General features: G+C 28.0%; 1 protein-coding gene across 3 annotated transcripts in view; it reads right to left on the bottom strand.

Moving 5' to 3' along the window:
- Positions 1-4,100: 4,100 nt before the first annotated feature.
- Positions 4,101-18,830, bottom strand: part of LOC129971589 (carboxy-terminal kinesin 2-like) — a 29,506-nt gene continuing 14,776 nt past the window's right edge. For all 3 annotated transcript variants that reach the window (XM_056085496.1, XM_056085498.1, XM_056085499.1), the window contains 8 exons: positions 17,088-17,255; positions 14,995-15,132; positions 13,899-14,195; positions 12,334-12,504; positions 9,618-9,756; positions 7,324-7,463; positions 6,029-6,178; positions 4,101-4,726 (listed from right to left, as the gene is read on the bottom strand). In XM_056085496.1, the coding sequence (XP_055941471.1) occupies positions 4,679-4,726; positions 6,029-6,178; positions 7,324-7,463; positions 9,618-9,756; positions 12,334-12,504; positions 13,899-14,195; positions 14,995-15,132; positions 17,088-17,255 (1,251 nt within the window). In that variant the 3' untranslated portion in view covers positions 4,101-4,678. The remainder of the gene's footprint in view (positions 4,727-6,028; positions 6,179-7,323; positions 7,464-9,617; positions 9,757-12,333; positions 12,505-13,898; positions 14,196-14,994; positions 15,133-17,087; positions 17,256-18,830) is intronic.

Raw genomic sequence — 18,830 nt, forward strand, 5'->3', positions numbered from 1 at the left:
ATTTGTACAAAAATACTAACAGTGAATTTCCAGTTAGAAAAAGATGTTATTGTCTGATGAAAATACAATCAATGTACAAGAAAAAAATGGAACATTCTGCATCCATATATCCATGATTGCACACTGGTGAAAGTAACTTGGTCTGGAGAATGATTTTGTGGTATACTCAGCATCCACTCATCATTGTGGGGAAATTTAAATATTTGTCAATCTTTACAGATTACAGGCTGTTTATAAATGAATATCTATACTTTTCAGGGCTATTTAAATATTACAAAACAAAGTACAACTTTGTTGTTCATCGAAAATCAAAAATACCAGGTAAAAATGTTTTAGCTTAACACAGTAGAATAATTGTTCTATGTGAACCACTCAAGAAACAAAAAGGACATGGAACTGTATGCTAAAATTTATCCCATACCTTTTTCCATAAGTCTGCTGTGAAGTTTTGAATGGCTGCAAATATGCATGTATGACAATAGTTGATTATTTTTTTTCTGAGATTACATTAAACAGCAATGTTACTTCTACCAACTGGCATTAACAATCTTAAAACATGTATATCTGCAGCCTTTCATAGCATCGGGACAAAAAAAAAGCTGAAATTAATATATGGTAACCTATTTTATTGCTTCAATATTATTTATATTTCTAGAAAATCTCATTGAACATTCATTATTGTATTGAATATAAAATGATGGACCAAACTAAATGGATTAAAACTAAACCAAACTAAAACTAATTATTTTTTATTTCAGATGAATGATTAAATTGTATTTATGCTTTCTTTAAATAGTCCTGCAAAGTTGGGATATTCATTTACGAACACTATGTTTTTAATTTATAGTATTTAAATGTAAGTGCATGGTGTTGTTCCATGTTATATTAATGGATTTCTTTGGGGCAGATAAACTTCAGTTCAACAATTTGACGTAACTAAAGTTGCTCATAAGTGATTGGAATGAGGATAAATTCATAATGGTTTCCAAGACATCTAATTTTTCAGGCTTGCATCTATGAGATAATCTGTCGATTGCACTGAAGTCAACATGGCTTCTTACTCCATTGAACATATCCAGCATTTTGAGTCTCTAACTGTTGCCTATGTTCCACATTTAGTTTATTAAAAAATGGTTTTGTTAATATTTATCAACTCATAAAATTACTACAATTATAAATCCTTATAGATGATTTCAGTTGCTCTTTCTAAATTTGAAACTACATAAAAATGATTTATATATATATATTTTTTTTCAGAAAATATCTTGGTTTCATCTATATAAGGTAAATTATTTCAGAAATTTATTGATCTAGTTAATATTTAACTATTAAATACAGTTAAATAAATGATTTATTCAAGGTAGCAAAATAATGCTCTCTTTATACCAAATGCAATGTAGATAGGAGATTTTGCATTAATAAAAAAAAAGTTATTTCTCCTTTTTTTAAAGCCTTGAAAAATTAGTTTATATAATTTTTAGAGATTAAGTAGAGATATTTTTAAAAGAGCTAAAGATGAAGTAACATTTTAAAAAGAGATTGATTCAACTGAACCACACAAGTAATGAAATCCTTTCTAATTTTTAACAGAATAATTATGAGTTTATTAATCTTGAACATACAATATGCAACGATTATCAATTATAATTTTAAATTACACAATTGTCTTTAACGCAACAAACTTATCCATATATATTATTCAAGATTTCTCCTATTTTGAAATCTCACTGCAAAAAGAAGCACAATACTTTTTTTAAATGGTTCATCAATAGCAAGAGTGGAATCTGAAAATACTGGAAAATAGACTTTTTAAAATAGTTTAATATTTACATCTTGATCTCACCTACATCTATAGAAATTGCTGGATGCAAAGTCAGATTGTCAAGTTTCTCATTCTATCAAAACCCTTTATATATACATGTAATGATATTTTAAAATTTAATTTATTCTTAATTAATTTCCTAAATTTTTAGCCTAATTCAACCCATGTCGAAGTCATTCTGAAATATTCTCTTATTACCTGATCCCATTCCACTTTTTCTTTTTAAATTAATTCAACTGAAGCTTTTTCAAAATGATTGTGTCAGCAGTTCCCACATGCCAAGTAAAGGGATAGAAAATCACTGATGTAAACAGATTCTTCTAAAGGGTCCCACTGTTTCTCTTGTCAAGATCGACACCTGTGAGAAATTCCAATCAGAATTAACACGCGTCAAAAATCTCATGTTATATAAGATCAGGGATAAAATAACCTTCACCCCCCCCCCCACTCTGTGTTGTGTGTATGGTCATCGCTATCCAGCAATGGCAGATATGGATTTTAGAAATTTCCAGCTTACTGAAAATATAAGGTATAGCATGCACAAAGTTGTGGATGCCACGATATTCCCAGGACATTACTATATAATTGCCTGATTAGGATGGAATGTGTCTTTGCTTGTGACTTTGGATTCCATATCCAGTGATGGAGACCAGCTTTATAAACTGTATCTCTACATGCAATTTGCTTGTCCAATGACATGAAAGAGATCCTTTCGTAAAAACTATTCTCATTGTAGATTGGATCTCGTATAAAAATTTGCATTGAAAAAGTACTTAGTCTAAGGGCTACAAATCTTCAACAATTGCAAAACCTGGACTTCTTGAAAAAAGTTCTCTTGTTCATTTAGAACCGGAAAGATGGGAGCATTTCCTCTCAGTGAAACCATTGATTCTGTCAAATATTTCAATCAGCTTGATAAACTGAAAGCCATTATAGTAGAAAAATGGCCAGAATTCATGAATCAACAAGACATTTTTCATTATAACAATGTAAAACCACATGTTGCATTGACTATAAAAGAAAAGCTGTTAATTAAATTGGAACCTTGTGCCTCATCATTCAGTTTCCCAGATCTTTCTCCATCTGACTATTACTTCCTCTTGTCTTTACATAATTCTCTCCATGATAAATGGTTTCTATACATAAGCAAAATATAAATGCACATTTTAAAAAAAGGGGGGGGGAGAAGCCTATAGGAAACCATATGTAATTGTCTACCAACTTGCAAGAGATTGTTATTAGAGTTTCAATAATTTAACCTGGTAATCAACCTATATTCAATTTATTTTGCATTGAAATATCCTGTCATACCCAGTTAACAGGTTAATAAAGCTTTAAAAAAAAGGATGAATGCTGTTTTGCAAATTTTATGCCTCAATTCTTTATAAGTTTCCTTTTATTTAACTTTCTTGGTCAGTATATTATCATCATCATTTTTTTCCTTTCCAATTTTATATTCCTCCATTAATTTTGTTCTGCCATCCCCTTTCTCCATTTCCTTCACCAGTTGTAGTTTTAATTTAAGAGTGAGAAGAATCCATTTATAGTTAATGAGAAAAGGATATTGTATTCATGAAATTAATGATTAAAACTGAATGAATAAAATATTCTTCGATTTAATAGGAAAAGAGTAGAGCTAGTATATTAGCTATATAACATCCATCTCGTTAAAAAACAGTGCATTGAAAAAAAGTCAAATTTACAAGTCTTTGAAGAAATATCAAAATAAAAAGTATTCATTGATAAAGTAATAAGTAAATTAGAAAATCAGCCATTTGGTTTAAATAAGAAAATAAAATCTAGAGTGTTGTTTAAAAACAAATTCATGGTCTCTATAAAGTAAAATATAGGTAACATAACTGCTTGCTTGGGAAAGTAATGTGTTAATCAGAATAGGAAAAACTGTTTTGTGACTGCCCCCAATAAATATATGACATTTTTCCCTCCAAGGGATAAACACTGATACATAAATCATGTTTACCAATTTTTGCAGACTTGTCACTTTTCACACATTCACAAAAAGAAATTCAGTTATGTCTGATAAAGCTTAGTAGCAAATATCTATTGAATTTTGCCAGTTTAATGAAGAAAAAAATAAGAAAGTTTCAAAATAAGAATTCCAATTAACATGTAGAATTCAAATTTAAGACTTGGAGATTGATTCTTGGTTACCTGTATTCAAATATCACATAAATACCATACAAATATAAGAAATTTAAGAAATAAAAGAATAAAATGATTTATTAAATTAAAGTCATTACATTATGTAAAAGGGAGTTAATAAATAACATTTCATATGAAAAAGCATTAATAAATAACATTTTATGTAAAAAAGAGGTAAATATTCAATAACCCCCCAACCCTAAAAAAAATTTCCAAATACTTTTACATTAATGACTGAAACACATCATCTTGCTAAACTGATTTCGACAACTCTTAATATGATACATTCACAAGTAAACATTTTGATTTTAAGAGCAATCAGACAGCAAAAGACATCTTAAATAATAAATAATTATATACCATTCTCAAAATTGTGCCTTTCGAATTATAGATTCTATTTTGAAAATAATTTTAACAATTGAGCCTATTTTGCCCCTTGTATACAACTTGATGGCATTAAAACAAAGAAATATTAGTTACTTATTTTTATTAAAATTTAAAAAAAGCATATGTACAGTGAAGTTAGATTGATGTTGGTATAAATGCTAATGAATAAAAAACAGTACATAGAGAAATAAAATACAGTTCTACCAAAACACACTTAGATTACAAATATCTTTAAAATAATATAGTTCAAAAAAATATTAATGATCCTAATGTAATCTCACAAAAATATATATTATGTCCTTCAATTTACATCTTTACTCTTTTCTGGGCTGTTCCAATATTGCATTGGTTTACCTAAAAAATAATGTATATATTTAATGCAAAATATTTAAGAAAACAAAAACTTTAAAATTAATTTATCACAGTTATTTTAAGTCCACTATAGTAAACTATTATCTAATGCAGTTACTGTGTGCATAGTTGATGTAAATAGTAAAATTGAATCAAATGAAATTATTTATGAAACAATTAAATTAAATTATACAATCTTAGATCCCCCCCTAAAGGATTGGAGTAAGAAGACTAAGGAAAACATTCAATTTACATAAGTACATACTTTTTCAGTTATGTAAAAGGTCTTCAGATTTGAGAATCTTTGCATTATGTTTACATATATTACTCTGCCTATCTAAATACTAGATTGAATATTAATGCATTTTATTAGAAAACGACTTTTACCAAATCAAAAACTAAGGAATGTTCATTTTATTAAAAAAAAAATTTCTTAATGAATACTGGAGGATTCTGTAAACATCTGATAGATTTTATCAACTCCAGTAATTAGCAGATACTTAATGAAATTCTTGTGCATAGCTGACCATCCCACCACCACTGAATAAAACAGAATCAACATATTTAATAATATTGTTGGAAATTCGAATTTCTATTGATGTATAATCTTGACTAATAATCTATCCATAACAAACAAATACATTTACCAACTTCATTAACAGGGCGACTAATATTTGGAGAATTTATTCATTTAAACTTCGTGATTTCTCAGTGTTAAAATTGCTGATATTTTAGCAATGTAGATATGTCACAAAAATTTTCTTTTATATGAAAGAATCTTGTTTAATATTTTGCGATTTGTTTAAAAGATACAAGGGATATTTATTGTATATAAATATTTACTGTACACTTTTGCTTCACATAAATTCCCTAACAACTACAAATATGCCTGTTAAAAGTTAATTCATTGGCAACGTGAGCATATAATGGCAATATAATACTCATGCGGAAGTACAGATTTTTCCTATACAAATATACCAGTTGAAAGCTAATGCATTGGCAACATGAGCATATAATGGCAATGTAATACTCATGCGGAAGTACAGATTTTTCTTATATACTTTCTCATAGCATCCTCACTTTTGTAATATAACTTCTCAGATGGCACATTTAAAATAATTTAACCTAACATAAAAGTGATGAATGTAAGGTCAAAAAGAAGTTCTTCAAATTTTAATATGTAACTGAAATGAATTGAAAATATCAGAAATTCAGGAAGTTTCATGCATAAATTATTTCATGGTACATTTGATAAGATGGTCTTATTTTTAAATAAAAATAACAGGGTAATGTGTTGTTACTTACTTTTGTTGCGAATCTTAAGGAATTAACAGTTTCATTAAGATTTTCGTTGTCTGGGCTTATGTTAACAAACATTAGCGTCTTGCTATTGCCACCTAAAGAATTTGCAAGTAGATGTGTAAGCTTACTGTCTCGATAAGGAATATGATTTTCCTAAAAAGAAATGAAAGTTGAACATTGAATTGGAAAAACTATTAGAATACACATTTAAATACACTGAAAGCAATTTCTAATTTTTTCTAAGAAGAAAATATATTTTAACAAACTCTATAAGATAAATTGTTTTATCTGCAAGAGGTTTTGGATTAGTTTGCAAAATGAAAAGACAGAAGAGCCCACCAATATAAAGAAAAAATATAGCAAATCTATCCTAGCTCAAATATTTGTGAGTTAGATGAAAAATGTGGTAAATCTGAAAAAATTTTTATAAAATCTCTGTGGTCCTTCCCTTTGTAAAAACTTTTATAGCAGCAAAGAATCAAATTTACCAAAAACATATCTGCCAAAAGTCACCAAACTTGTGACTTTTGAAAAAAAACACAAAATTCGTCAAATCAAAGTTACCAAAAACTTGTCAATTTCACAGTTTTTAATTGATAATTATGCAAAATCTTGAATTTGCTCTTTTTTAAATTCAGTGAAGTTAGTAATATTTGATATTATAAAAAATAAATGTCAATAGAAGTAATAAAAATTTTACTGGATTTATTAAATAGCTTTCTCACTAATTCAATAACAAGTGTTAATAAACCTATAAGTTAAAAAGCTACTTTTAAACTAAAATGTAATCTGGTTTAGTTATTTTATCTTTGAAACAAAAAAATTAGGTATACATTTTATAGACATTTTTATAAGGAACATAAAATTATGTATTTCTACTTTGCAGTTCTAAACTTAAGAATAATTTAATTTTTTTTGAATTCATGCATAGCCCTGTATCTCAAATATACCCTATAATGAAATCTGAAAGACTTCAGAAGAACTTAGAAATTGCATTATATTCTAATTTATATGAAAATATACATTGGTTTTTAATAAATTATAAATATAGTAGACTTGCTTTATCTTCCACTTCAAGAGAGCCATTAATGAATCCATTCTTTCTTTCCCAGGGCAGTTGCATATTACATTATATATATACATATAAAAAAATCAATATAAAATTAAATAATTTATAAATTAAGCTTTTATATAGTCTAAGCATTTTATTTTAATTTAAAAGTAGAAAATTTCAACCCTATTATTAGAGAAAAATGCCTGATTTTCATAAGATAATTAATTATTCAAAATATACTTACCTTTTTGCTGAGTGCCATTATTACATTTCCAAGATTGGATAAAGATTTATTTATTGCTTTTGCCTCAGTTAAACGGTCTCCAGCAGAGCCTGATTCTTTAACTCTTTCACTTCCAGCCAAATCAACAAGATTCAAAATACCTGAAATAAAAAATGCATTATCAATTAAATAGTTATTGGAATAAAATTATATAAAATCAAAAATAAATCTATGAAAAATTGTGATGAATGACCAAAATTAGTAAACCAAAATAAAAGAAAATGTAATATTATTGTTATATAAATTCTTTTAGTTAAATTCATCTTTTGTTTTACTTTTAAAAAATTAAACATTAGCCATTTTGATGGTACAATTAGCCATGTAGAATTTGTCCTGTCTTAAATATTTTAAATGGTCTAAGAATATTTTGCCTTTTATGAATATCTCGCATATGAAAATGCTTTTTCCTCATCATCTTTAACTCATCAAACAGCCAAATACTATGAACAAATAAATTAAAACACTAAAAACAATGAACAATATTATATTAAATTTTAAAAATCTTGCAAATTATCAATTGAATTTTTAAAAAGTATATAAATAAAAATGATTAATCAGCTTTTAAACTGAACGTATGAACAGAAAAAGTAGATTCGGCCAGTTAATAGTAAATTTGGTACTGTGCAGCAAGATGATAAAAGAAAACATGGAGCAATTTTTCTAGATAATTAATCTAGGAAATTATCAAATATACTAATACAAACATATAAAAAAAGATTTTTATAAAGTATTTCTATTCAAAAGAATATAAAACTAAAAAGCCTCTTTAAATATTTATGTAATTTAACAAAATATTCAATGCAACATTTCCTTCTAATATATATGGATTTTGAACAATAGAAAAAAATATTTGCAAAAATAATAAATACTAAAATAGAAAACAGAATAAATATGAATACAAGTTTAATGTATATTTGAGCAATGATAAACAGGACCAGAGGTAAAAGTATTCACTTGCTATTTAATAAAAAAAAATCATGAAAATAAAAACTACCCATTGAATAGGGATAACTTCACCTGGGATTGATGTACATACTAAGTGACAAGGTAAACATGAACAGAAGGATACATGAGCACTTTTCAAAGTTTATAAAGAGGATAGGTATTCTTAAGTAAACAAGTAAAGGAGAGACACCAGCGAAAAAAAAAACTAGCATTGCTTGACACTAGCATTAGGGTTAATTTGTCTTTTTAGCTCAGACATAATCTAGCTTCACTAACTAGTGCTAATTAAGTCAATCAAATAAGATTATTTTAATAAGTCTCTGTATTATAATAATAATTCAAGTTCAGATTGCTGTGGATTTTAAGTTATATCTACGATTAAGAAAATTGTGTTAATTTATTGCTGAACTTAAATTAAATTTATTGTTGTCGTTAGAAAAGTCCATCTCACCATGAAGACCATTTTAGACAGCTGGCTCTAGAAATGATTACATTCCTAAAGATGCAGTGGTCTATAGTGATGGTTGTCGTACAACAGATCATATTGGCAGCAGTATTTATATTAGGACCCGATACCTTGAAACTGTAATAAAGCGAAATAACCCTGATATTTGCTCTGTCTTCAGAAGTGAGTTAATTGCGATTATGTAGGGCTTGATGCTATCATATTTTATGATTGTGATTTATGGAACTATGGAGTCGCAGTGCACTATAACATCTTAGAGGCTGGTACTCTGCAAACGATGAAACCAGCGTATTTATCTGCTCAAACTGAGGAAGATCTCTCAGAACCATGATGTTCGCCTCCAATGGATCCTATCATACATAAACATTAGTGGTAATGAGCTTGCTGGTAGATTGGCGAAAGAAGGTAGCAAGAACGAAATGGCCACTGGCTCTTCGCTTACTCATCAAGAACGAACTCAAACGAAAGGTCTAAACTCAATTTAATATGGTATACTCCGCCTGTGCACCAATGATACATGGGAACCTCCCTTGGCACTCTGTTGGAAAACAAATGTGACCGTGGCTCCCAGACTGCTCTGGCTAGACTGAAAAGTGGCCACTGAAAGTGGTAGAAAAATCCATCCCCCTTGTAAAAAATGCTGTGACCATCCAATTTCTCCGGATCACATTCCGGGTTACATCAGACTTTCTAAGAGACACTTAACATCTAATCCTCTTATTATTATAGATTTTTGGGCGGCCAACAACCAACTGGAGCTGATTTAACTTATGTCAGATCTTTTGACAAGAACATTAGAAAAATCCACATGAGCAACAATAATACCAGTTTTGAAATACATTACCTTCACATTTCTCTTCAGTCACCGAATTCTCTCCAAATATTTTCAATTGGAAGACGTAATGAGATCGAGACGAGTGTTCATTGCATTTTGTAGCAGCTACAGCACGATTTATGCGAGCCTTCTTCAATAAGTTAAAAACCTGTAATTACAAGAAGAAAAATTTTATCTTCTACTGTAAAAATATAAGCTTTGATTAAATATATTTTTTTCTAATACGATAACACCTTTTTACCAGGAAATGTATTGTCTTTTAGGTTCAACATAAAGTGAATGGAGTTCCTAATAAACTGCATACTTAATTACAATATCTATGAATATTTTTTTAAAAATTATATATTTGTATTTTCGATAACAAAAAATAGATTGTTATTATTTGTTTATTCTAAATATTTGTTTATAAATTTTAAAATACTATAATTTGATGCACATATGACAAAAGGGTAAATCATTTGCATAATTAATCAATACTATAATAGGCAATAATTAAATATGTTCAAAAATCCCCCTATCAACAATGCGATAATTCATTCGACAGTCAATAAACTGTAATATTTCAAGCATTTGAGTAATAATTATGCTAATAATTTAAATAGCCAAAATAAAAAGAATTTTATATTCTTACTCATTACTTCTCATATAAGAAAAATGTTTTGAAACAAATTTTTGGTAAGAATTGCATAAAAATATGCAAATGTGTATAAAAATATGTAATTAATAAAGTAAAGAAATGAGCATCCTTCATTTTTGTTTATTTTTATTCCTTAACTTTGCATTCCTTTCAACCTTTTCTTGAGAATGTAATGTAAAAATGCTGCATATATAAACAAAAACTTAAATATCACAATAAGAGTCTGTAGTAAAAGCTTATAAGCTTTTACTACAGACTCTCCCTCCAATGAGTCGGAGGCGAGACGAACAATATGGCTGTTGAGTGGTGATGTATTTTAACTGTTGAATCTAATGCATCTGTACCCATTTGAACAACACCAAGTGTAGTGTTTTGGCGAGCGTGTGTGGGTGAGTAGTTGCTGTATCAAGCGAGTCTGACGACTTTTGGGTTGCTGCAGCCTTTATTTATTTTTTTTGTTGTTGTTGCTGCGTCAAGTGAATCTCAAGACTTTGGTCTGCTGTGGGTAGATGGTACCACAACATGAAGGTTGAAGGTTCATCATCCGAGGTCACCAATGTGGCGAATTGAGATGAGCAAGGATAGAATCTGGACCTTGTGGTTTGCAGCCCAGTAACATGACTACAATACAAAAGCAATTGCTTGTGTAGCATAGCTATTAACAGGCTTATAAGCTTTCACTACAATATACAGTTTTTACTATAATATACAGTTTTGCATTGAAATTTTTAAAACATTCCATGAAATCCCAAAAATGAAAATATTGTTAAAATTTTAAAACTGTTTAAAGTTGCAAAAAATTGAAAAATCCTGATTAAGCATATAATTTGTGAAAATAAATTTTGTGTATAGATTTCATATGACCTCAGATCAAACCTCAAAGACAATACCATTAATTATATTTTATAAACTCATTTATTCAAATTAACCCTATAATGTTTCATGTAGCTATTTGGCTATATTTTTATTTGCATTTATAAGCTTCACATGACTGTTCTAAAGGGCAACAATGAGTGTTTTTGAAATCTTTTTTAAATGCTTTTCGACAAATGTATGCAGAAAGGACCAATATATAGTAATAATGGTACTAGAATTAGATTTCAATTTGAAGTTTGAAAAAATACAAAGATGGCTGTTGTATGAATAATTCTAATATTAAAAATATTGTCAAAATATTGTTTTGCATTTAAAGATTATGTTGGTGAAAAGTGACAAATTTTTATTGCAGAGTTGTTATGATGAGAATTCTGTCACTAAGATATTGTTTAATTGATAATAAATTAATTGTAATCTAATTTTTTAAAATCAATTTTCTTGTATTATATGCAACTAATCACAACATATTGTTTTGCGTGTGTATGTGTGTGTGTGTAAAAATAAAATGTTATACATTCTTTGATTAATTACTAGTAATATGAATGTGGGGAATGGTGGTTTAAATAGAACAAAAACAAAGAAATTGACTTCGCATTTTAGTTAAAATTGTCACTTTGCTGAGAATTATTAGCAATGCAAATGTTACTAACTACCATATTATTTGCCAAACTCATTTGAAGAAATTAAACAATTACGAATATTCTCCTTTCATTCAGATGTCGAAAATCATGAAATCTCATCGAGATGGCAGCAAGAAACATTCCCATTAATACAAAAAAAAAAAAAAAAAAGTGGGGAACACTTAAGCAATTGGTGGCCTAATGACAGTCAATATGTTAATAATTAGTTAAATTTACTCAAGATTCAATAAAATATTTGTGGGTATCTTTCCTAAAGCTTTTAAAAATCCATATGTTTTATAGTATAGGCCTTTAAGATATTAAACCGACCCTTTTTTTTTTTTACTCATATTCACTTACAAAATAGCTAACAAATTTATAATATATTATATATATATATATATATAAATTTCCAACTAAAAAAAATTAATACCATTTTTATTATTTTAACTGAGTTAAAGCTTGTTACTAAAAACTCAAACTTATCAGATTGAAATAATTCACTAATTGGAAGGTTAATGCAAAAATCATATTTAAAAAAATTAAATTAATAAACAAACATGTTACATATAAAAAAAAATTATACAAATACCTCTTGTGCACAAGTAACAGGTGAAATAGTAACATTGGAAAGAAGAATGTCATTTCCTTTTCCAGCTGATTTAATAATTTCACATTTTGTGTTTCCATTCACTGAATCTGGATTTAATAAATCTTGAATGCGTTCATTATAAATTTCAAGGAAATATGCTTCAACACGGTACTGAAAATAACATTAAAAAAAAACATTTAAAAGAAGTAAATGAACAAATAAAAAAATTTAAGATGAATTGAATCAAGTGTAATGAGTTTTGGCATAAATTATTATGATTATCAATAATAGGATTAAGAGTTTTACAGTATTAGAAAATGATTAAAATCAAATCAAAATTGCAATTAACCAATCATAAAACCTTCTCCCCTTTGACCTTTAAGGTCTTACACCCTTTCAGGTAGGTGGGTTGTCGTGGGGTAGACCAAGACCAATAATAAAACCTGACAGTTCATATACGTTATTAGAATAAAATTAATTTTTCCTATTTTATTTCCAACTAAACTGCTATACTGGAAAATCATAAAAATTTGTATTTTTTCTTTATAATTTAATATTTAATGATTTTTAAGGTAAGTATTCAATACTAAGAAGCAGAGTGGCATAGTGGTAGCACTTCACACTTCCAACGCACAGGTCCGAGGTTCGATCCTCAGGCTGGGCAAGGCCAATTCAACCTTTCAATTGATTGATAAACTGAGGACCAAGCATGCTTGGAAACTAAACACTGGGGGTTCCGTATTAGGCTGACCACCTAACTGGAATATATGCCTTGCACCCCAGGGCCATCGGTCAAGAAAGCAGATATGGGTACTGTAGGCCTTGGCCCTCAGCATAAATGATTTTTTTCTTTTAACAAAGAAAAATCATTTCAATGAATACTGATACTTCAAAATTAACCCCTTCCAGTAAGATTTAATAATGAAAAAGTGTGCACAAAATAATAATAGTTTTTATTTTTTAAATACGTTTCATTTTATAATTATTACATATTGTTAATTAAAATTATATTATTGATATGAATATAATTACATTTTGTAAGTTCACTTCTTCAAAAACTTCTACTAACTTCCTTTAGCACTTAGTTTTCACAAAATCAGAGCATTTATGCCAAATACTCCCGTAAATTTCTTTATTTCAGGCACATAATCTATTTCCTTCCACTTTTCTGACGATGTGCCTACAACTTACTAGAGTCACTTATTATTTGCCTAGCATGTTTCCATATTCTTGATAATATTTCAATATCATGGGTTTCATTATCAGTATCAAGTAAATATATGCTTATTTCTTCTGATTTTACAAAATCCTCCAATCACCTTGAATCTTCGTAGTCTCCACTACTCTCATCCATTCCAGTGCTAATATTATTACACACTTTTTCTTCGGTACAAATATATATTGACCGAACCGATGTTCACACTATTAATAAGAATGATATCCCGCTGACTAATAACAATTCGACCATGATTTGCACCAAGAATTCTAATGGTAAACAATGTGATAGTGATAAGTTACAAGTGGTAAAAATGTGATAGTGATAAGTTACAAGTAAAACAACTTACATTCCATCCTCTTGGCTCCAGTTCTTGAATACGTCTGAAAATCTGGCGCACAGATCTTGGAATCATGCCGAGGTGAGACTCATTTTCTGATGATGAGAAGTCAGTTATATTCTCTGGCCCTTCCATAGTGTAGGTTTTCCCAGAGCCTGTTTGTCCATAAGCAAAAATACAAACATTATATCCATCAATAGCAGACTGGACCAACTGAGAGATTTCCTCGAATATTTCTTGTTGGGTAGATGAAGGTGGGAAAACACAATCAAATGAAAATTCATATTTCTTTTGGTTTTTTCCACTCTATGTAAAGAATGTTGATTGTATGATTAGGATGGAAAATGCACAATATTACATACATTATTAAAGTTTTTCAAAATGATATAAAGTACTAAAATACAAATAAAAAATCTGGATACAATATCGTTTTCAAAAAATTCAAATCTAAAACAAATCAGGCTTGTATAAACCAAGATATTTCAACTTTTGAATAAAATCTTAATGAGTGGCAAAAATGCTCATAATCCTGTTCCGGACAGAAACTTTTTTTCAATATTGAAATTTTAAACTAATTAAATAATATTAATAATATTTTATTAAAATGAAATTCAATTAATAAAAAATACTTAGCATTTTTAAAAAAGTAATTATAAAAAGATGTTAATATTCCTTAATTATACTAGCTATTGAAAAATATCAACTAAAAAGAAATAAAAGTTTCCATTAGTATTTTTTGTGAGGTTTTGTTTGAATTGCAATTTAAGAACTCCAACAGTAAACTAACAAAAGGGCACTATTTTGAGAGCAAACTTTGAGTTACTAAGTGGCATATGGTAGTTAAAAACTGCTTAGAAGTTTCAAATATATATTCACTTGTTAGACAAAGTACCTATTGGATTTGTAGGGCAGAGAAATTGTTAATTTTTCTCCAAGTTTTGAAATGACATGACTAAGATTTAAAATTCTTATATTCATTCTCTTTTGTTCCTCACCCTCAGTACTCTAAATTGGGACATTTTAATCCCAATCATCATGCCCATTTTTTAAAGAAATGTATTAAATATTATCTAATAAGAATTTTTATTGAAAAAAAAATTCTTACATCATTCATGCCAACATCAACCATTTGATGAATCTCAATAATTTTGTTGTCCGCAGTTGTTATGCTTGCCAATTGAATGTTGTTTTTCACTTCTTCTGGCAAAGCTGGCCTCATTCGACAAAAAACACGAATATTACCCTAAAGGAAATGTAAAAAATAAAATGATCAGCTTCAATCTAAAAGCATAACTAACAAAAAAAAAAAAAAATGAACTCACTCACTACATTTTGCAATTTTTCTAGCAGTCTAATAAAGCTAAGAACTAAAGCATTCTGAAATGGCTATCATCATAAAACTAGCAAAACTACCTTAAAACTGATGATAAAATAATACCACATTCAAAGTGAATTTTAAAAATGACCTTTTAGCTCATTTTTCAGTAGAAAAAAATAGCAGCATTCAGAAATGATCAGGCAATAAAATATTGTCTTCTTGTTTCTCACTTCTAAAGTTTAATAAAAAGTTTTTTTTTTTTTTTTTAACGTTTAAGATTCTGAAAATTTAATAAAAACCTGTAAATAAGCAAAAATTATTTTGAAAAAAATTACAAAAAAAATTGATTATACATATTTTTACAGAGAAATAAAAATGCTTTAACAAGTCCTAATTTTCTTAAATAATGGAAACAAATTCATTAAGTTAAAAAATTTAGCTTTGTAGCTAGAAGCAAAATTAAAATTTTAAAAAAGTTAGTTGAAGCATTTTTTAAAAGTACTTTTTGAAGCAAGCATAAAACAATATATATCGCATTTCTTGAAAATTTAACAAAACTCATCAAATAAAGAATTTTATTCAACCAAATGCCTTAAAATTTTTAAGTTATAAATTTTATATAATCTAAAGTTAAGTTAATAAAAGCAACGAAAGCATTCTCCCCCTTTTTATAACAACTTTAACAGTGGTAAAATAACATTCATATAGTATAATAAATTCAATATAGTACAATATATCACAGTAAAATCCCTTTAATAGGTCATTCAAGGGATTGCTCTAAAACAACATATTGATGACAGTGATGATTGAACAGGTAATAATGAGAGTTCACTGTAAATGTATTAGAGCAGCTTCTCCCATGATTAAGATATCTCTGTGGCAGACCAAATTCATACTGCTGTATTCATATTTTCCATTAATAACCAATTTGCCTATTCTCCTTTAACAACACATACTTACCAGACATAAGTTAAATAAATTCTTCAACATCCCAAACACTAAAAGTTGAAGTTTGAGAGTTTTTCAAATCTCAAAAAGTATGGCACAATATGTAATTTTGTACTGTTCCTTCAGGACAACTCTTCCATTATTTGCATAAACGGCAAAGCACATTGTTAAAAAAAAGAGGGAGTGGATAAAAAGGCTCATTAAGCGTTATCTTAATATGTGTTGGAATTCCTAGATTCCTACTACAAATTCTTCCTTTTTTTTTTTTTTTTTTTGGCTTTCTATTTTGATACATTTAGTAACCGAACCTTTATGATCATGCCTTTGAATTATCATATTCAATGTGCAGTTAAAGAAAACAAAATGCAAGGCTTTCTTTGCACTTTTCAAGAAAATTAAGCGCTTTTAAGGTTCCTATAGTGGTTTTAAAATTTAAGCACCCTTTCAAAACAATATGCACCCTGTGTTACATCTGTATTTTTTTACTCTTTTGGAATTTGTACATTATACATATCACATATAGCAGTTTGATGACACTTTAAAAATTGGAATGATTTTTAAGAATTTGCTCATTTAGTTAGTCTGCAGTACAGTACTATATTTTCTACAATGCATGTATGGCATGACCATAAACATGAAGGGCTAAACTTTTGATAGTAGGAATTTGATGGAATTAGCAATAAAACTGAATCAGAAAATGTTTTGTCATTAGACAATGAACAAAATAATAAACTTAGAAAATTATATTATTAATTCTAAAAGCAAATTATCTAATGAAAAATTTATGATGACTTACAAATTTGTAAGTTTGAAATAAGATGAACTATACACATAGAAAGGAAAGGAAGGAAAACCACCCTAGAATATTCTTGTGAATATAAATACAAAATAGGAAATATTGAGAAAAAAAGAAGGCAGTAATTTTAAATCACTTTTAATTCTTGAATGGCATTATGTAGCTTTCTTCTTGTGCTCTCTTCTTCAAGCAGTTTAGATTCTAAATTGGCAATCTTTTTTAGAAGAGCTTCATTTTCATTTTCTTTATCTGTTTTTTGTTTTGTTAGTTGCTTAATCTCTTCTCGTAGGTTTTCTACAAGAACCTGAAAACATAATAAAAATGCAAATAATTTAAGTCAAAGTATATAATATATGTTATAAAAAACAAATTCACATTGAAAGCACAAGAACTGTATGGAGGACTACATTGTTGAGGAATATTACTAAGCATCTTTCCACACTGTTCAAGTGTAGAGAAAGCTTTATGAAATTAAGTAATTTTTAATTAAAAATGTAACATTTATGATTACATCACTGATGTTACAAATTTCAATTCTGTGCAAATGCATTATGTACTTCTATTTACAAGAGAATTATAATCAAAACTACTTTATCAGGAGTTAAAATGATACTTGTTTATTCTTACTGTTCCTGGGTTCAGTTTGTGATTTTCAATTTATGCCAAGATCGCCAAGCATCATAAGATAGCAAAACAGTTACATTCCTGGCCTTATTTGATAATTTTTAAATGATTATGCAAGATAATGAGTATGCATGGTGATTTTCAAACTAATTCAACTAATTTCAAACTAATCAGATTGCTAAAACTGAGGTGCCGATCAAGATTACAAACAGTTTGCTTCTTTTTTTCTTTTTTTTTTTTTGGTAATCTCTCATGAAGGCTATAAAAATAAATAAGTATCAATAATAATAACATAAAAAGTCATAAAAACATAAGCAGTAAATAGAAAGAGGAGCTTACAATTTCACCACTTCGATGACTGATATTAAAATTAAATTCTGTTCAAATGCCTTATATACTTTTACTTATTTATATTGGAACCATAATCAAAATTATTTTATAATATGGCAATTGAAATTTCATTCTGCAGAAACAGAGAGTGAGTCAAATAAAGAAATTAAGGGTGTGATAAATATGATTTGTAAACCTCAGTGCATTTTTCCCCAACGTCGAATAATTGATAATCAAGTAAATTTTGATTCATGTTTGTCTCTTAATTTTTCAAAATCAACTTGTCCATGTTTTTGTAATTCAAAGATCTCATATGTCAACTCAACATAGAAGAGTACATGCAGTGCAGCTTTCATGTAAGTCAGTGGCTCAGAAACTTTACAATTTTTTTTTCTACCATAAATGAAAAATTATACACAAAATCATTTTCTCGTTTAAAAACTTATGAATGCTAAATAAAACATTTGAAATCAGACTTTCTTTGTATGTATGATACAACTTATAAATGAAATTTTTACATTACAGTAACATAATAGATTATAGTAAATGGTGAGATATAATAAATAACAACAAATACCAATATTTATTATTGATGATAATGAGTACAATGAATAAATCAGTTCCATTGTAATTCAGGGTTTTTCAAATTTGGGTACAAATACCACCAACAGTAATTACAGTCTTGATTCACATTTTTTATGCAAGAGATATAAATTAAAATAAAACTGCAACCTATTAAACATTCAGTTTTAATTTTTATTATTTAAGCACTTTTTTTCTGCCCATGACAAATATAAATATAATTAATAAAAAAGATAAAAATTGTAATTTCTTTAAACATAACACATCTTTGTGAAACTGGGTTTTTACAGACATGTAATTAATTAAAAATAAATATTCTCTTGAAATTGACTTAAGCTTGAAA

Source organism: Argiope bruennichi, chromosome 6 (genome assembly GCF_947563725.1).
Source record: "Argiope bruennichi chromosome 6, qqArgBrue1.1, whole genome shotgun sequence".
Classification (NCBI taxonomy): domain Eukaryota; kingdom Metazoa; phylum Arthropoda; class Arachnida; order Araneae; family Araneidae; genus Argiope; species Argiope bruennichi.